Raw genomic sequence first — 21321 nt, forward strand, 5'->3', positions numbered from 1 at the left:
TAATGCTCATCTCTATGTCCTGTGCTTCCTCTGTTGCCTCGCGAGAGCTTCTTGTGGAATTTCTACTGATAGTAGACTTTGCCTATTCGCCAATCATCCAAAAGACGAATGAACAAATAGAAATTACAACAAATGAAATTAAAGACTAATTGCTTGTTAGATTAAATTTTGTCTGTGCAATTAGTTATTTTGTTCATTCATTTTAGCTAAAAGGAGGGAGCTACTGGCTTGTTGTGTTGCCCCTGTAATGGCAGGTAAGGGCCCTAAATATTAATGGGGGTGGACCTATTGTCCCCTCCGTCTCCCATCCATAGACGGCGGTTGGTGGCTAATAATAAAAATGTGCCCCAAGCTCCCTAGTCGCAATCTCCCCCGTGAGGTGAGGAGGGTTTTTAAGCCCCATAAAATAAAAATACCATACCTATCCCCCCTCAGCCTAATAATTGTGAGGGGGGCCAATAAACTAAATGCCTAAAAAATAAAATAATACTTACCATTAGATGTCTTCCTTCTTCTTCTATCTTTTTTTTATTCAGCCCCAAAAAAGCCCAATAAAAAAAAAAAAAAACCAAAAAAACCCACAAGGTTGTGTTGAACTATTACAATTAAAAAAAGGACCCAATAGCAAAAAAAAAAAAAAATTCAAACAAAAATATTTTTAATCTTCACCCCGATTGGGCTCTGCGCAGACTGAGCTCGGCTCGCAGAGCATGGAAAGCCTTATAAAGCTTTTCCACACCATGCAATTTGAGTCAGAGCACTCACATTGGTTGGTTTATCCCACCCAATCAGAGTGATCTGACAAATCATGAGACATACCTGTAAAGTCTCAACGTTTACCTTTTCTGAGCACTCCCTAATCCTTGTGGGATTGCCAAAAGGAGTGTCTACTACACGGCTCCCTAATTTGGTACCATTAAATATGGAAATTCCACCAGTTTAGGGGGTTAGCTACTAAACTGCTGCAAGATGCAACTGCAGCTCGGATCGTAATTTCATTCAAATAATGACTAAATTTCATCCGAAGACAAATGGATAAAATTCAGTTTGCATTAAACACATAATTTTTTTTGTATTTGCACTATATTAAACTTTTCGTGATGCCCAAGGCTAACTGATGAGCATGAGCCGGATTAAGACAAAGAAGGCGGCAGTAATGTTACGCAACTGCCAGTACTTTAAAGATAATGATCATGATAAGGATCCAGCGCTGCAAAGGTTAGCAGTGGTAAAGGAAGGGGATTTATAGGGGTTTTAGTGCTATACGTCTCAACAGTCTTTTTTTTATTTATTTTTTGAGAAATTGGAATGTTTACATTTGTCCAGGACCACACCTCTAATGATTGGCAGACTGACAGCAACTATATCCTTTTCCTTCTTAAATGGTTACTTTAAGTACCATGACCATTTCAGTGATTTTAAGTGACCATGGTGCTTAAAGTCTGTATGTGTAGATAGTTATTGATGGTGCTGCCAGCGGTATAACTCCACCTCTGGTGGAGAAAATGCCCAATATCAGTACACATTAAATGCTGGCAATGGGTAACAGACAACCAATGGTGGCAGACCCCCAGGAGGTCTATTTCCAACGCTTTGCTATACATAATCTTGCAGTGGTGCAAATCTTATTACAGACAAAACTCAGAACTTTTGAGTTCCTCAGATAGCAGTATCCATTAAGCAGCGCCAGGACAGGGACTGGAACAAGGCGTACCTCAGTAACATTTTACGGATCTTCCTCTCTCCCCTCCATTCCGAAATCAGAGTGTTGAGCAGTCTACATAGATGTGACTATGTGACTTACAGCATCTAGATGCCAATGTATAATTAGACACTTCAAGCCATTTACTTTCAGAGAACTACAAATGGATACTTTGAGTACCTCGGAAACGGGGCCCAGTCCTTTTCTGAGATCACTAAGCCAAGGTCATGTTAGAATGTTTCCTTAAGTACAATTGTCGTCAGATGATATAATGTAATCAATGCTTCCAGTCTGCACTATTTGCCATTCATGGAGATACAATTCATTTGCATGCTGGGTAATACGTTTCTCCATTTAACTGGTATTGCCTTGATTGTGAATAGAATTTTTAACTCTGCTTTCAATCTGAAATTGAACTTCTCTCCTTTTTTATATAGCAGCCGCTAAGGTTTCTTGGCTCAAAACGGGGTTTTCATATGTAAATGTATGATTCATAGTAAAATGACTATTCAGAGAGTGTGGAGGAAAACCCATAATAACCATAAGCCTCCTATATCTAATTTTATTGTCTTTTTTTTTTTTTTTTAAATGCTTCATTATAGAGGAAAAGTCCGGTAAGATCTGCAGTGACCTCTGAAATAAAACATTTTATATTTCTTTTGCACTCTGTTCTTTCTGTAAATTACTTAATCACATATAAAGATCCAGGTGCTGGTCCACACTATAAATTCTCTTCCTTTCTTTCCTTGAATCACCATGTTTGTTGCGTGACTGTTACGGTACAAGTTGATGAAAATAAAAGCGAGTGTGGTATTCTCGTTAATGAATTAGCAGTCATCTTCATTCTGGGGGAAATGCAATTAAAGTGCACTTGTCCTGGAAATAAATGGTTAGCAAATGTTTAGATTACTTTTTATTTCACTTCTAAGTCTACTGCAGAGAAGGCTCATGCATCCATTCCCCTCCCCCACAATATCGAAAATCTCTCATAATGTGATTTAACCTTTTTTTCATGATGTGGCAAACTGTTTTCTTTAGAATATATAAAAGGTTTGTCAAATAGCATCACAATCCAGTTCAGACCTGGCCCAGCCAGGGCACACAATGCAAATGAGGGATAGAAGCAGATACATTGCTTTACGACCTTTGTCCCCTCATTTCTCAAGGTACAAGGTCTCCAGTACAAAGGACAGAACTAATAGGTTCATAACGCTGACAAGTAGCTCAGATGGAGGAGGAGCCTTGTTGTAAAATAAAGAGGTGTTGATTTCTACATTAAATTTAATTTTTTCGCACCTCGTAAGTGCATATCATCTTTTTGTGTCCCCTATATTTAACAAATGTAAAAGAAAAGAGAGAGATGCATCGTATAGCATTGCATTGTGGGTGGAGACAGGTGTACAGGCCATCTTTGCAGCAGTCTGATTTCTAGCGGAGGGAGCAAACTTTATGTAAGCATATATTTTTTTAAACTTTTGCTGCTGACACTGCTGGTATTATATATAAATTGTATGTTATAGACCCAATAATCCACAAATGTAATGGAAATTAATTTGTGATTAACAGTAGGTGTAGTACAGAGTATGGTAAGCAATGTTTTTCGAAGCCCAATCAAGAGGTTTTTTTGTTTTTTTCCCCATAGTAACGATTTCACTAGTAAATAGACGAGCTTAGACAGACATCTTTCTGGAGGCACCTGTAGTAATGGACCACTGCTTTAAACAACTTTTTAAACAAAAGCATTGGCTGAGAATTAAGAAACATGCTTTCTTGTCACATAGTGCACTTTTGCGAGCTGTTGTACATTTTGGATTTCGCATGAATCCGTGTGGCATATTATCCAGTCTTGCTCTTGCCACAACTTGTATCTGCTTAATGCTTCATTCAAGTGTTCATGAAAAGGCAGTGTTTACATTTAAAAACCCTGCAGGGACTGACTATACTCACCATAACTATATTAAGCTGAAGTTGTTCTAGTGACTATATGTGCAGCAAGTGCTGTGACCCACCAATCGGATCATTCTGATAGAGAATCATTGAATTAAGTACTTCCCTATCAGAAATGGTGAATGCTACACTGAGCATAACTGTGTCTGTTCATAAGCAACGAGATGCGCTGGGTGACATTAGAGAGAGTGCATTGGGCAGTCTATTATACTGTGAACTCGGGTCATGTGCTCACAGCGCTGCCTGCAAGTGAGGAAGCTGATTAACATAAGTCCAGACTCCAGACCAATGTTCTGGAATGACTAGATCACTTATGCTAGACTGGTAACTGCACTCCAAAGTAAGACTATAAGTAAATTTAGTCAGTGTTTTAAGATGCACAAACAGACTACTTGCACCAAGACCACCTCTCAAAGTAGCCATTAAGAGAAATTGGTTAATACAACAGAATATATATATATATATATATATATATATATATATATATATATATATATATATATATATATATATATATATATATATACACACATACCAGCTAATTTCATTCTATGTTAGGGGATACATATTTGTGGCAAGTGAAGAGAGCACAATAGCTCAGGATCCAATAAATTGTAATGAAATGTATTGTTTGAAAGAAAAGGAGTTTAAAGCAGTTTGCCACACAATTCAAATGATTTACTTTCTTTTATTGGGTTTGAAAATGCATCCCATTTTGTCACATATTTGTATAGGATTCTAATTTCTTTATGGAAGGGATTTTGTGTTTGGGGGGCATGGGATGCGTTGGTGAAATTTCACTAATTATTAGAGCAAAGTGTTTTTACACACGTGTAGGTTTTAGCTGTGCTAACTCACAGCTATCCCCTATAGCACACTGAAATGATAACAGATCCCTAGCCTTGTGCCTCTTCCGATGCACCAAGAGATTTAACTTCCATTTGGGATGGTAGAATCCAGCTATGTTACAAATACTTTGGATAAATACTTAAGAACTGTAATGTCTTTCTCAATATGACGTCTTAAACCAGGGATAGGCAACCTCCGGCACCCCAGATTTTGTGCACTACATCCCCCATAATGCTCAACCACCCATAATGCTGGCAAAGCATCATGGGAGGTGTAGTCAAAAGCATATGCAGTGCCGAAGGTTGCCTAAGCCTGTGACCTAAGCCATAAGTACCTAACTACTACTACTTTCTCTAAACTGTAGAGGTTATGGTGCTTGGAGTGTTCTGTATAAGGGTTAATTTCGTTAAGATTTTGTTCTAAACCTGCACTTTTGTCAATGCTTAAAAACCTTTTCTTTTTTTTTTCTTTCTAGTGAATAAACTTATGTATAATTTCTGTGTTAGACACAAATCTGTGGTTTAGAGGGACACCGAAATCCTAACTTCAAATTTAAAGCTGGAAAGAAAATCTGTTTAAAACGGTTCAAAAACTTTTTTTTTTTTTACTGTAATATGTTAACCTCATGTTCTTGAAGGCTAAAGTGAAAAGATGGTGGTGCTGGTTTCTGCTTGGTGGAGTCTGTATGCATTCGTGATGAGCTCTTTGATATTCGCCATTCACCTGGCAAATCACAGCCCTTCTCCTACACCAGTACTGGAGGGAGACTGAAACTACCCAAATTGTAAAGTAATGTGTTAGAACAGACTTATTTCACACATCACAATAAGGTGTTTGAAATATTTTTAAATCTATATTTTACTAATTTTCGGATTGTCAGTGATGATTTCAGTGTCCCTTTGAAGGAAAATAATTTAGTCTTCTTTTCCATTGAAACATTTACATGGTGTTTTTCTGCACACGTTTTGTTATCTGAATACAATGTTTACACAAATTTGTGGTGTTCTCTCCATTAGAGCAATGTGATTTATACTCCATGATTTCCTTTATTCCGAGCCATTTGTTTTAGTATAAATGTGGGATCTTCTATGTATTGGTGTCGGATTGTAAAATGCGTTAACTGCATTGTAACTGAGCTGCTAGTTTTGCAATATTGAAATCTCAGTAAATCTGTATTGGTGTTCACTGATCTGTCACTCTTTGATTAGGTATGTGTTCTCTCTCCCCTTTTGCTGGCCACAGAGGCGTAGCCCGGTAAGGACAGTTATTTTTATTTATTTTTCTTTTTAATGTACGTAAAGTGTTCCTATCGAAGCATCTGAAGCAGTACCATACTAACCTCCTGATGATATTCTGTATAAGAAGGGAACAATATTATAGGAATGTTAAAAAGCTTATTTATTATGCTTTGTAGAATTAATGTTTAGCAAATCACACATCATTGGTTGGCTACAAAAAAGAACAAAAAAAAAAAGAAATTAACTTTTTCCTTTGCTCTGTCTTGGCTTAAAAATAAATATTTTGCATCTGTCTGCTAGCCATTTGATCTGACTGCCTTTTATATATGTATTTTTTTATTGTAATAAACTGCGGCATGAGCTGGCGCTTTATAAATACCAATAATAATAATAAGTCTGCCTGTCTATATCTATATTTACCTTTCTTTTCCTGTACATATATATGTGTCTACCAATCTATCTACGGTAAATGTATTTTATTATGGGGATGCATGAAAATCTGAAAGGCTTTAATTTCTCAGAATACATGAAACTTTGTGTATTTACCCAAACGCAATGTTAGTTTAGTTAAAATGTTGTCGTATGTAATAGCCAATCTTCTGCAAAAGACAGTTTCATCGATCATTTCCCATCAGCCATTGGTTGTAATAGCAGATGGGATAAGGCCATCATAAGCATCATCTTGTGTGATGAGCAATAGATGTCTGTGGTGCACCTTATTGTGCATATGGAAGATTTTGCGAGATCTTCCATAGACCATGTTTTATGCATGAGCAATAGAATAATAGTAATGACCGCACCTATCAGATGAAGTTGATTTGAAGGTGAAGAATGATGGTGACAAGAAGATGGCAGCACGGAGAATGACAGCTTAAGGCTGTTGTATCTCTCGGTCTGCTCTCCTCCTGCACACAATGGCCGTGTTATCTTGTGCAGGGGTTGCAAATAATGCAAGTGCCACTGTAACCGCTATTATTACACAATGATACATACTTGCATGTAAGAAGAAAAGGTGACTTCAGATTTTACAGCATTGCAAGTGATTAAAATTTACATCTAATAAAAAGTTTTTTTTATTAAAAAGGAGCTCCAGGCTCCATCAATATATGTAATAGTTTACTGTGAGTGCGAGTAGGTACAAAGTTGCTTCAAACGCCACAACAGTGTGTATCAGCGTATAATAACATATAAAAGAACTTGACAGTGGCGTGCCTAATCGCACAAATTTTTTGTTTTATATATTCTCTAGATTCATCCGCTAGTACTCTCAGGTTATTCAATATTTAGCAGTAGTTGCTTGGCATAGCAGGGCATAACCTATATTCTACATAAAGAAGATGTTACTTGGGTAGAATGTCCTATATGCTATATTGGTAGTTTGGTCTCTAGGAGTGTCATTTTTGTTAAGCTTGCACAATTTTTATAGTTTTAAATAGTTTGAACAAAGATATCTCAAAGCTTGTTTAGTAACGATAAGTTAGAGCACATATAACTAAGTTACAGAAGGTCAAGAACCTAATGCTGCTAATCTGCTTAGTGCTACAGTGTGTAGACAATTTAAGTCCTATTGTGTGCTGCATTAATAAGACTTGTTAAGTTTAGCGTCTAGTATAATAACATTCTAGTGCTCTTAAAACATGCTGAACAAGAATAAGTAGCTATATGAGCCCCGTGGCCCATGCATGATGGGTTAGGGAGACAGACATTATACATGTGGTTAGCGAATACAGTGCTTAAAGTTACCACCCCATGTTAACCCTGAGTCGGCCAGAGTCTTTGTTGGCATTTATGGCAAACCTTCGGCTTGCAGCATAGGTCCCTGTAGTGAGTCCGAATGCTTAATGGCTGCCACTATGTTTATAGTCCCAGATGGTGGTGGTGTAAAGGGGGTCTGGATTCCCCTTTTGGGTTCCTTTCTGTTCAGCCGGGTGCTTGTCTTAGGCTTGGAGAGGGCTTCTGCATATCGGCTGTGAGTGGGCAGACCTTCTGATTCAGGCCCTCTGTGGGAAGTTGGGCGATGTGGCAGGTTAGTCCTGTGCTTTATATCGCTTCCCCTCTTCAGGGTCTGTACCCGCCATTGTGTCGGGCTCCTGGATTCGGCTCATACTTGCCGGTTCCCTCTCAGATGTGTTCTGCGACCCTTCCGTGTGGGAGCAGGAGAGGGGGGTGTGTCCGACGGCTCTCTCGTTGGAGTTGGCATGCGGTCTCCACCATCTTGGGCTCGGACCCTCATTGGTATTATGGCACTTCATTGGGTCACAGGGTGGGGACCGGGATCACCCCCGCCGGCCAAGAGGGGAGGGGGGGAACAGGGCCAGACCCACTTAGCTGCTGGGTTCTGCCGTACTGCTGCTGGGCAGGATAGCTGGGCAGCGGCCGTCTACCCCGCTCACTGCCCGAGCGATCTCCATCTTGCGTGGCTGGAATCGCCCCACCGAGGGACTAAAACCTCGCGGCAAGCCTCACCTCGGGACCAGGGTTGCTTCTTGCACTGGGGCACAACTGCAGGTTGTCTGGTACAATTTTCGCCGGGTTTTAGGGGCTCAAGTTAGGTAGTTTAGCAGGAGCTGTTTCCCTGTGCGTCCGCTCAGCATGGCGGTCCGGCCCCGCCCCCTACTGTGGCAAGTCTTTTAAATCCCCATGCTGATGTGTTCAGCATCATCTTGACATATAGTATGGAATATCTCGCTTTTAATTATACAAAATATTTTTAGACTTTCCCACAGCCTGTAGGTTCTAAATTGCATAGGGCTGTGTGGTTTGATTCAGGTCTTCATTAATCAGCATAGTGCAGCTGCTAAATGATAACCCAATGGAAAACACGGCTAGTACCCACAGGCAACAACAATAAATGCGTCTATTATTATCTGTATTTAGAAAAAAGTGATGGTCTTTTCTTTCATAGCCAATGAAATGTTTCTGTAATTGCACTATACCCCAGCAAGACTTCAACCACAATACAGATTAATTTTAATTCAAAAATGAAAATAAAATCTAGTGATACTGTGATACTGCTAAGCCAAAATGGAGAAATTAAGAATTGAATTGCAGATTCCATTTACCAATGAAAATATATTGAAAATATTATTACTACTACTTGCAATATGTTTCTCTGCAAATAATTGAACACTATACAGATAAAGAAAATCAATTAAAAAAAAAAAAAAAAGGCTGATGAAATTTGGAATTGGGCTCATTTGTTGCTCCATTAGAGAACCCATTTGAACTTTTTTATACAGGTCTTGGAGGCACAGGTTAGACAGCTGGCTTTGATTAATGTCAAAAATAGATCCTTTACATAGTCTGACATGTTTCTTTATTAGTGACTTACAAATCCACCTTGTTTTATTTAAAAAAAAAAAAATAAATTCTATATATAAATTTATGAGAGAATATTGTAACTAGCATTTAACTGGCAAGATCCCCTTTCACCTGGGATGCAGTCAGATCACATATAGTGCTTTTGGTAATGCAAGGCATTTGAATACCGTGGGCCAAAAAGATAATGAACAATTTGAGAGCAATTACTTGATTGGAATGTCTATGCTGATTGCACCACAGTTAAACCTTCGCCCAGGAATTCCTATATGTAGAGAAGTTCCTTGGTTTGTAAATGATGGCAAGCAATTATATCACTGTCCCTAAATTCAATGTATAAAGAGCTGAGTTACACGTGTAGACTTTGTGCATGGGAAGCCATCTGAAAGATTTCATTGTGTGCTATAAACACACTACTGCTCCCGTTTATTTATTACAATGCATGCTGATATTCCATATAGTAATAGAGGGATATTAAATGCCTTGTAAAATGTTCCATTGTGCTGAAGTCAGATGGCAGTAGGTTTAGCCTGGTTTTCCGTCATGCAGTGCTGAAGTCTGCATTTTTGCACCAATTGGAGGAACTGTTATACTTTTTGCCAAAAGTTTTTAAATCTGGTATCTCACCAGAGTGGCCTTCTTTTCACTCTTATTGATCTTTTTGAGTTGACATAATTTCTTAAGAATTGCTTCCACATTATTGTACCTGATCTAGAACAAGCCGTGCTTTCTTCCATACAGATAATGTAAGGTCTTGAATTCGTGATTCCTGAACCAAGTGTCCCAGTCTGACATGTCTCTTGTATAGATATTTATAGTACTAGATATACACACATACTATACTACATACACAGTATCTTTCATTTTCAGGGGTCTCCTGCTTTATTGGCTACATCAAATATAGTCCTGTTCTCATTAAACAATCAGTGTTTCTTTCTCCTACTTGGAAGATGGAGAATTCCGATGTGGAAGGACTGTTTAAATAACTTATGAATGAAAGATATGAAGTTATTTGAAGGTGATGGTGCATAGAAATATCATGCTGTCCAGGAAAAAGATGAAAGTACTAGACCCATCTAAAAGTATTCAGAGACTCGTACTATCAGAAGACGATTTTAAAGGAATAAATAAAAAGAGAATATACTTTCAGCGAAAAAAACGTGTGATGAGCCCCCATAATAAAACGATAAAAATATGTCACAATGAAAAATAATAAGAGAAGATTTCAAAGGAAGAAAACCAAATTGTAATAAAACCGAAGCAAAGATGCTAATTGTGTTTTATATCACAGGCATCTTATACCCTAGCCCAGGCATAGGCAACCTTCGGCTCTGCAGATGTTTTGGACTATACCTCCCATGATGCTTTGCCAGCATTATGGGTGTAAGAGCATTATGGGGGATGTAGTCCACAACCTCTGGAGAGCAGAAGGTTGCCTATCCCTGCCCTAGCCAAACAATGTATATGAAAACATATATAAAAATAAAATGGAAAATTAACATACAAATATAACTAGTCATATAACCAATGGCATGTGACCTCAGTCTGTGTTTCTGTAGAAAAAAATATATAAACCGTTTTTATTGATTCCCCTGGGACATTAGTTTTCTAGATCAGAGGTAGGCAACCTTCAACACTCTACATATTATCTGCTACATTTTCCATAATATTCTTACAGCCATAATGCTGGCAAAGCATCAGGGGACATGTAGTCCACAACATTTGGAGTGCCGGAGGTTGCCTAAACCTGATTTAGAGTGTGAATCCTATCCCTACTTCAAAGATATGATCAACAGAGCAGTGATTACAGGGGGTGATCAGCTCCCAGAAAATGATGGGCACACTCATATATACGGACTCTTTTCTCTTTATCTTGTTCTGGTGGGGGATGAGCACACCTATACCCTCCTCTTCTAGTGCATCACAAGTCTTTCCCTCATCTGAAAAACTATAGGGACAATATATACAATATATCGCAAACTTGTTAATTCATGTTTGGATATCTACAAGATTTACCCAGGGTCGTGGGATCACAGTTGATCCAACAAAGGCACTGTCGGGGCCCAGGATTATTGAAGAGTTGTGATCGAAGAAGTTTAGGTACGGGCCAATGTGGACAAGACGGTCACGGAGGTTAGCTCACCCATTTAGAGCTGAATAAGGGCGGTTATGAAGCTCGGGTGGAAGATTTGTATCTTTTAGTTTGTGTTCCTATTATCTAGAGCTGGCATTCTAGGTCTGAGTACAGGTAATTCTTTTCAATTTCAGGACTTAAGGAATATCAAAGTTATGGTTCAAGGGTATTTTTTGTAAAGCATTCTCAAGAGTCTGATTCTTGCATTTGGTTTCAGGGAAACTTGTTTAATTTGCATATCTCTGCAATCCTTTATATAATTGTTTTGTAACATTCATAGGGACTGTGAGATGGAAAGCATTCAGTGTTTGTGTGTGTGTCACTCGGAATCACTGGGTGATAGAACCAGAGATGTTCCAGAGTGAATGCTTTTGGATTCATACCCTGGTACCTCTGGCTCCTGGAAAACGAATTAACCCTTTATATTTATTTTGCCAGAAATGCTGGTATTCATGCCGTGACCTAATCGGTTACATGCTCAGTTAGTTTTATATCCCTTTTCTGTTTCATTATTTGCTCATATTATTTTAGTAGCCTATATTTTGTCTGTGATGCACATTATGATAAATAGTTTATTTCCGTTTTGTATGTCATTTTCTCTGATGGTCTTTCACACATCCTTGTTTAAATGCATGCAATCTTTATAAGTCAGTTACTTACCCGTATTAATCTTGATAAAGGTCCAAGCTCAAAACTGAAGCACCGATTGTTTAATGAGAATATAATGTTCCTGCTCTATGGTTGCCAATGAAGCAGAAGTAATATGTTTACACAATACCTCTGAGTGCTCTCTTTCAGGGTAATGCAGACCTGTGACAAGAGAAAGGCAGCAACACATATACCGGTACATATACACACACACACACACACACAGATGTATGCTGTATCCTACTATCACAGTAAACTGGTGGTTGAAGTTTGAGGTCCTCTGGAGTACATTTGATTTCTGCGAGAGAGGTCACATTTTGCAGCTGATAATGGATCGTTTTGCTGCATAACTTCATATTAAATTGGTTTAATGAAAATATCCCTCTTTAAGAGCAACATTTTTGATTGGTCACGGACAATCTTGCTTATTATGGAGCACCCCCCAAGTCTGGTCCAATCTAGCATTATTCGAAGAAAATAAATGTTCCGAGCAGAATAATTGGGTAGACCGCTTTTGACCCCTTGGGGACCGCATTCAAAATTCCTTAAACCTTCCAGGCACACTCTGGGCACCAACTCAACCTATGTGGAATTGCTTTTGGCCACATAATAATGCAGTATTTTTCTTCACGAATAAAGGGACACTACAGGCAGCCAGACTACTTCAGCTCGTTGAAGTGGACTGGGTGCAGTGTCCTAGTCACTGTAATGTAAAACATTGCCGTATTACGGAAATTGCAATGTTTACATTGCAGTACTAAGACTGCCTCTACTGGCTGTCTACTAGACAGCCACTAGAGGCACTTTTGGGATTTTACCAGACTTTAGGTCACCTGACGCTGGACATCCTCACTCTGCATGAGGACATCCAGTAAAATTTCCATAGGAAAGCATTGAGTCTATGCTTTTCTATAGGGAGTGCCTAATGCAGTCGGCGCACGTGTGCATCAGCTCCACCCCCATCGAATGATGTTGGAGGAGACAGACCACCAACCCACTGCGCTGGAATCCGGTAAGTGTTTTAAAGGGTTTTTAAACCTTTATAGGTGAGGGACCAGAGAGGGCTCTATGGTGTTGGGAATACAGATTCCCTTTAAATTCACTTTATGTACCAGATAACCACCAAAACAACTTTAGCTTAAAGAAGCAGTTTTTGTATAAAGATCACGCCCCTGCAGTCTCAATGCTCGATTCTTTGCCATTTAGGAGCTAAACCTCCTAGCCACACCTCCTCTGACTGTGACTCACACAGCCTCTATGAAAAAAGAGGTTTCAAGTTTACAGCACTGTGTGTTTAGTTCTTCTCCTCTGCTGCTCTGTTAATTAAACTTCACAGCAGCCTCCTGTGTGTGATTGGTCTCTAGCATGCAATTAACACAGCGGGATACAGGGAATTCTAAATTAAGTACACTGTGCAATAAGGGAACCACAAAAAAAATCAATATTTTCAGGATGTGTGTAGGGAGGCTGTAATTCACAGCCAAGGGAATGGGGACTAGGACCACATAAACAATGTCATTTAACTCCTAGATGTTAGGACACTGAATAGTTACTGTGTGTTACTGCTTCATTAAGCTAAAGTTGTTTTGGTGGTTAGTGTCACTTTAAGTTGGAAAGAGAGCAGTTTATATCTGCATGCTCATTCATCTTAGGGAAGGCATGATGGTAGTCTGATCAAAAATAATTATTCGCTTTATATAATAAATTCCACTTGAACAGAAAGTGCTGCTTTGCTGAAATACTGAAGAGGATATTTAAGCCACATTTTTTACAGAATGAGAATTATTTTTTAGAAACAACCCCCTTTGTTGGTAATGTAAGCGTTTTAAGTGTTCCCTTCCCATTAATTTACTTATATCAGTTACTGCTACTTTTTCTTGATCGTTCGATCTGACTCTATAGATTGATTACTTCTGGGATGCCCAGAGCTTCCATTGGGGGGTGGGGGGGAGGTGCTACGGCTGGGTTTACGCTTCTCGCTGTACACTGACAACTCTTGTACACATTTTTTGTCATATCCCCAATAATCCGGAGGAGATATCAGGATGAAAAGGGATTTGGAAAGAAGGATTAGAAATACGATTTTTTTGGGTATTTATGGAAATGGAATTTCTTATACTGTAACAAACTAACCCAGAAACACTGTGCTTTCTAATGATTCCCCCATATTAATGCATGCCTTTAACAGTATCTGTTTGTTCTGAACTATGTGGTTTAATAAATATCCTTTGTTTTCATTAATAGGGTACAATTAAGAGAAAACTATCACGTGAGTATATCGTTACCTGCAGCATGAATTAATTGTTAATGTGAATACCATGACTAGCACCTGGTTTGATTTCTTACCAGATTTATTGAAATGCAATGCATATAAGCAGTTTTAAATCATTTTTATTCAGATTGCTCAGTAAAAATAAATTGAAAAGGAAAATGTCGGAATTTAGGCAAAAGACGCTGATTCCTCTCATTGTTTGTATATTTTAACATAAATTGTGCGATTTTTATTTTTGGTGAATAAGCCCTAGGTTGCGTTCCTGGTGGGGTGCAAACGGTTATTGCTCCAAACTCCATCAAAACTGTGTTGATCTTTTTTGCATTCAGGTCCTTGTGAGTGTGAGGTGGGCAAACATCTGTGAACTGGCTAGATGTCTTTAACTTCCCCAGTTCATCTACCGTAATCTCCTTCTTTGCAGTCAAATCACTTCCCAAATAACCCCTTCTGTCTCCTAACACAAAAGCATTTCCAATAATATTAAAGTGTGGCTTGAGCACAGCATTAGAGAAGCCTGCAGGCAGACAATGGAATTAGAATCATGGATAAACTCTTAAAGGACAACTCTGCTGTTTAGAAATAAATGGTATTTCATGGTAACCTTAGTGTTGCTTTTTGCGTTTTAGATACTGGGCCACTCGGATATATAGTGTTTTTTGTACTTTGAGCGTTCCTTTATGTATGGGATTTTTGAGGATGTATTTTAAGATTCTGGCTGAGACCCAAGTAAAGGCTAATGTGTGAAAATCAATATTTTGAAGTATTTTTTTTTCTTCTGGTAAATGCAAGTTGCAAACCAAAGAGATCCCCACCCTATCTACCTTTAAGACCAAAGTGGGGGGGGGGGGGGGGGTGCGCGATGGACAAAGTGACTTGGGATAAACTGTGAGACGACGGAGACTTGGAATGAGACTGTTTTGTTCTGGTTAAAATTACTGCTCTAAACTAAACTACAATTGTGCAGCTCTTGTAGCAAAGCGTGTATTCCACCCTCATATAGATACTTCCAGAGTGTTCACTAGGTGTTAAAGTAATGTCTGCTTACTGATGATTTTATATTATACTCTTCTTTATTTGATAATTCAATACACCCAAGGTTATTCACAAACGCGTGCATTTCAAATATAAGACCAGAGTAGTCGAACTGTAAGCAAAACAGACTTAGATATTTTTTTCTGTTTGCCTTTTTTGACCTTAAGTTTGAAATGTAATAAGTTTGAAGTTAGAGAGATAAACCTATAAATCTTAGCAACACTTATTTTTACATTTGCAGGTGAAGAAATTGCAAGACCAAGGCGTGCAACACCTACAGCCGAGGTTGCAAGACGTTCAACACCAACTGCTGAAGTTACAAGACGTTCAACACCAACGCCAGAGCTTGTTAGGTAAATGTTGGTTAGGGCTCTTGGAAACTCTGGAAAAGCGAGCCGGAGGGGAGTAGATATATTTCCCAGAGATTATGCAAGATTGTCCCGGGCAGCCATTTAGCTTATTTACTACCTTACTTTTATTTTAGTTTTCCATCGGTCTTTGAATTTTAATATGTCCTGGAGCAATTTATCTGTTCATTACTTGCAATTTGCATCCATATTTGTAGGTGTGTATTCCTATTCGTGATATTTAAGAATGTTTAAAGGCTCGGTAATTCCTCAGTAGAATTTGCTTTTATATGCATCTGCATACTGAGATACAATCACGTTCTTGTGGAAAAAATGGACCTACTGTCCTCCCCCCGCCCCCACCCCTGGGCGGCGGGTGGGGGCACTAAGTAAATTCCCCCCCCCCTCCCCCCCATCAAGGTGACTAGGGGTGCCCAAGCCCCTAGTCACCCACCCCCCACCCAAATAAAAAATGCCCCTACCTACCCCCCTCACCCTAAAAAATAGTGAGGGGGGAATAAAATTGCTAACCTGTAAAGTAAAATTAAACTTACCATTCGACGTCTTCTTTTTTCTAAAATCTTCATTTTTCAGCCCCAAAAAAGGCCAAATAAAAAACCATCATAGCCGTCGAACTAAAAATAAAATAAAAAACCCGAGCGCAAAAAAAAACCAGACGAAAAAGAAAAAACCCGAGCGCACAAAAAAATAATCCATCTTCACCCATGGAGGGCTCCGCGCAGACTGACCTCCGCAGGGCGGGGCAAGGCTTATAAAGCCTTGCCCCGCCCTGCAATTAGCCTAAGAACACTCTGATTGGTGGGTTTAAGCCAATCAGAGTGCTCTGTGTCATTTTACAAGCGTGGGAAAATTCCAAAGAACTTTCCCACGCTTGTAAAATGACACAGAGCACTGTGATTGGATGGATTTCAAGCCATCCAATCACAGTGCTCTGTGTCCTTTTACAAGCGTGGGAAAGTTCCAAAGAACTTTCCCACGCTTGTAAAATGACACAGAGCACTGTGATTGGATGGCTTGAAATCCATCCAATCACAGTGCTCTGTGTCATTTTACAAGCGTGGGAAAATTCCAAAGAACTTTCCCACGCTTGTAAAATGACACAGAGCACTGTGATTGGATGGATTTCAAGCCATCCAATCACAGTGCTCTGTGTCATTTTACAAGCGTGGGAAAATTCCAAAGAACTTTCCCACGCTTGTAAAATGACACAGAGCACTGTGATTGGATGGCTTGAAATCCATCCAATCACAGTGCTCTGTGTCATTTTACAAGCGTGGGAAAATTCCAAAGAACTTTCCCACGCTTGTAAAATGACACAGAGCACTGTGATTGGATGGATTTCAAGCCATCCAATCACAGTGCTCTGTGTCATTTTACAAGCGTGGGAAAATTCCAAAGAACTTTCCCACGCTTGTAAAATGACAAAGAGCACTCTGATTGGCTTAAACCCACCAATCAGAGTGTTCTTAGGCTAATTGCAGGGCGGGGCAAGGCTTTATAAGCCTTGCCCCGCCCTGCGGAGCTCAGTCTGCGCGGAGCCCTCCATGGGTGAATTATTTTTTTGTGCGCTCGGGTTTTTTCTTTTTCGTCGGGTTTTTTTTTTTGCGCTCGGGTTTTTTATTTTATTTTTAGTTCGACGGCTATGATGGTTTTTTATTTGGCCTTTTTTGGGGCTGAAAAATGAAGATTTTAGAAAAAAGAAGACGTCGAATGGTAAGTTTAATTTTACTTTACAGGTTAGCAATTTTATTCCCCCCTCACTATTTTTTAGGGTGAGGGGGGTAGGTAGGGGCATTTTTTATTTGGGTGGGGGGTGGGTGACTAGGGGCTTGGGCACCCCTAGTCACCTTGATGGGGGGGGGGGAATTTACTTAGTGCCCCCACCCGCCGCCCAGGGGTGGGGGCGGGGGGAGGACAGTAGGTCCCCCCCCCATTATCGTTATGGCCCCCACCCGCCGCCCAGGGGTGGGGGCCGGGGGGGGGGGAAGGACAGTAGATCCCCCCCCCCCTTATTACTATTATGGCCCCCACCCGCCGCCCAGGGGTGGGGGCCGGGGGGAGGACAGTAGGTCCCCCCCTTTTTTCCATTAGGGCCCCCACCCGCCGCCCAGGGGTGGGGGCCGGGGGCTGGAGGACAGTAGGTCCCACCCCCTTATTACTATTATGGCCGCCGCCCAGGGGTGGGGGCCGGGGGGGAGGACAGTAGGTCCCCCCCCCCCCCTTTTTCCATTAGGGCCCCCACCCGCCGCCCAGGGGTGGGGGCCGGGGGCTGGAGGACCGTAGGTCCCCCCCCCTTATTACTATTATGGCCCCCACCCGCCGCCCAGGGGTGGGGGCCGGGGGGTGGAGGACAGTAGGTCCCCCCCCCCTTATTACTATTATGGCCCCCACCCGCCGCCCAGGGGTGGGGGCCTGAGGGGAGGACAGTAGGTCCCCCCTCATTCCCATTATGGCCCCCACCCGCCGTCCAGGGGTGGGGGCCGGCGGGGGAGGACAGTAGGCCCCCCGTCCCCCCCTTATTACCCTTTTTTTTTTTTTTTTTTTTACAGTGAGCAGCCACAGGCTGCTCACTGTTTAGTGGACATGCCCCTGCTCGCGATATAGCGAGTAGGGGCATTGGGGAGATTTTAATCTCCCTTGTGCTATTATGGGGGTCATATTGACCCCCATAGAGTGAGGGGGGACCTGGGGGGCTTATGAAGTGGTGGGGAGCTCTGCTCCCTGCCGCTTCTATAGTTACATATTACAAGGAGGGAGCTGCACGCCGGTAGCTCCCTCCTTGTAATAAACTGAACGAACAAACTAACACTGATACACAGTGTTAGTTTGTTCGTCTGATTTTTTCTATTCATTCATTCGTCTGTCTGATGAATGAATGAATAGGTGAAATTCCCGTTCGCATGTCCAGGTGTTTCACTGGGCATGTGCGGGAATCTCAGGGCTATCTAGTGTGGGCAGATGACGTGTCCCACAGGGACTTCACCTACCCACACAAAGATGGCGGCGCCCTGAATAAAGATCGGGCAGAAAATAAAGAATAAAAAATAGGTAATGTGGGGGGCATAGGGGCATTTGGGGATGACTAGGGGGTCGATTGGATGTAGTTGAGGCGGGAGGGGGGTTAAAAAAAAAACGGAATTCGGCATGACAGTGCCGCTTTAACCCCATCTCACTGTTTAATGTTAAACAGTTTAAGAAGAATTTAATATAAACAGAATGTCTTTCCTGGCATCTAGGGACCACCCCCATCTGTCCTGCTTAAATAATGCAGAATTAATATTTCTACATTCTCAGTATTATTATTATTTATATAGCGCCAGCAAAATTCCATAGTGCTGTACAATGGATCCATTTCATCCGACTTGGACAGCAAGGATTGTCTGAGAAAACTGGGCTTACCTGTTCCCAGCACTCTTAACCAATTCGTGTCATCCAAGTGGGAGCTTTAAAAAAAATGTATGTTACTCAGAGTGTGTCTTGATTGGTGGCTGTATGTATTTTACCCTATTAGACTTTAATGGCATGCGATGTCTTGAATGTTCAAAATATACAGTGATAAGAACAAAGTAATTATAGGCCACAGACTTTTAAAATATATATATATATATATATATATATATATATATATATATATATATATATATATATATTTTTTTTTTTTTTTTTTTTCAGGCAATACAATTATGGAAAAAAGATAAATCTACAATACAATAATAACAGAGAGAGACATAGCGTAATACTGTTGTAATAAAAAAAGGAGTGGAAATACAAATAGTTATTCACACTCACAAACCAAAATTGATTGTAGGCATATCATTAAGACGGTGGATACCTCAGGATGGATGAAACGTCATGATATACATAGAAGGAAACAAAAAAGCATAATAGTGCGGAGTATCTTGATAAAATAAACACTTTAATTATAGAGCACACTTACAAAATTGAAGTGGCAAGCAGGCATATAAAATGAACCAGTCTCAGGATCGCAGGATCAATAGAGCCAGAACATAATAAAATATGTCAGCTAAAATAGTAGCAGTGTGCTAATGCGCTTTGCCGTGTGGTTGTAGCCGGCCTGTGTTTGAGGTTTACACAGTGTGTCGCTCTTGTGGGAGTTATTGGAAAGCTGCGCATTTTAGGTAGTCTTTCATTAATTGAGGCAGTTGTAAGGACGGTACAGAGAGAAAATAAGTGAGTGTTATTAAGTAAACAGACATCACAGTCGTGACCATAGTGTACCATTATAAACTCCAGCAGGCTCCAACCTCATTTTATAATAATAATAGTAAATGGAAGACATGCTAGTTATCAGCTGAGAGAGAAATATTAAATGTCGGTGAACAATACCTTTAAACACAGTAATAAGTTTTTAAATGTGTTGCATTTCACAGCCTGAATATATTTGTCAAGCTTAGGCATTGTAGCACATCCCTGGTATGGCTAACTGGCTAGTCTAAAAATTAGTAGAATGAAGGCAGGGTAAACCTAGTGCATGTTATATGTCACTATGAGTTTACATTAGCGAGATCAGGCTTGCTATTCACGAGTGTGCTACCAGAATATGCGTATGCCAAAATTAGGGTGTTTCAGGCTATATATATATGTAAAAGTACAGTAATCACTTAGATATAAGCAGTATTAGAGTAATTCAACAGGCTGATATCCACCCTATGGCACACACAGTACCATGTACTTGTTTGCTGCGATTGCATGAACTCCAAAAGAAAAATCATAACAAACTTATTTACATTGAAATATAGAAAGATATGTTAACTAAGGCATTAGGTAGAGTCATTGGATACCGGGCATCCCGCGAGTTTGTAGATAGGTATGAAAAACCATTTGGTGCGGATAGTTGAAAAGAATGAGTCCGCTCATGTGGGTAGAGAGTCACGTGACAGTAATAAAGAATAAGTAATAAGTAAAATAAGAATAAACTATGTCCGTGATGCACCATCAGCACTGGAGATGTTCTGATCTGCTATCTGTGTAGAGTCATATGCAGACGGTTGACGGGGGAAGTATGGTATGCCCGAAAGTGGGTCTAGCATTGCTGAGCCCCAGTTCATGTAGTGGCTGCCGCATATGAGTTTGCAGTGGGTCGTCAGGGGACAAACTCCGGTGCAGCGGCTGCGTTCCTCCCTAGTGGGCGCGTGGGTCCGGCCGTGTCTGTCGCTGTGGCGAGTGCAGTCGTGGGTAGGTTCAGTAGTCCTAGTGCCTCCGTGGCCTCCTGCATGGTATGGACTGTGTGAGAGTTGCCTCCTCGGTCAATCTGAAGGGTGCGCCCTGGTCCCCAGCGGTACCGGACTTGGTGTAGTCGCAGGAGGGATGTGAATGGGCCCAGGGATCTCCTCCACGCCAATGTCCCCCCGAGAGATCAGCAAAGAAGGAAAGTGTCATACCCTCAAAGGTTAGTGTTGGTTGGCCTCTAGCAGCTGCCAAGATTGCCTGCTTGTCACTGACAGACTGGAACCGGACTATGAGGTCCCTTGTGGCGGTAGTTGGAGCTCTCGCTGACTTTGGCAGGCGGAATATGCCATCGAGGGTGATTGCTTTGGCTAATTTCGGGGTCACTAGCGTGGCGAGAAGCCTCCTTGCCAGATGTGGTAGTTCCGCCTCTGGGATGGAGTCCAGGACTCCCCTAAGTTTTAGGTTGTTGCGGCGAAGTTTATCCTCCTGGGAGGCCAGTTGTTGCTCGTGGAGCAGGGTTTGCTGCTGTAGCCTATGTATTGCTGCTTGTAGTTCTGTAATCTGTGTTGTGTGAGTATTAACGGTGCCTTCCACAGCTCCCAGCCTGGCTGTGATGAGTTTAA

General features: G+C 40.8%; 1 protein-coding gene across 1 annotated transcript in view; it reads left to right on the plus strand.

Moving 5' to 3' along the window:
* SGIP1 (SH3GL interacting endocytic adaptor 1) overlaps positions 1-21321 on the plus strand; it is a 126275-nt gene that overhangs the window by 52727 nt on the left and 52227 nt on the right. Inside the window, exons 7-10 of the mRNA XM_063427887.1 lie at positions 2305-2316; positions 5741-5752; positions 14081-14105; positions 15382-15493. Of these exons, the coding sequence (XP_063283957.1) occupies positions 2305-2316; positions 5741-5752; positions 14081-14105; positions 15382-15493 (161 nt within the window). The remainder of the gene's footprint in view (positions 1-2304; positions 2317-5740; positions 5753-14080; positions 14106-15381; positions 15494-21321) is intronic.

Source organism: Pelobates fuscus, chromosome 7 (assembly GCF_036172605.1).
Source record: "Pelobates fuscus isolate aPelFus1 chromosome 7, aPelFus1.pri, whole genome shotgun sequence".
Taxonomy (NCBI): domain Eukaryota; kingdom Metazoa; phylum Chordata; class Amphibia; order Anura; family Pelobatidae; genus Pelobates; species Pelobates fuscus.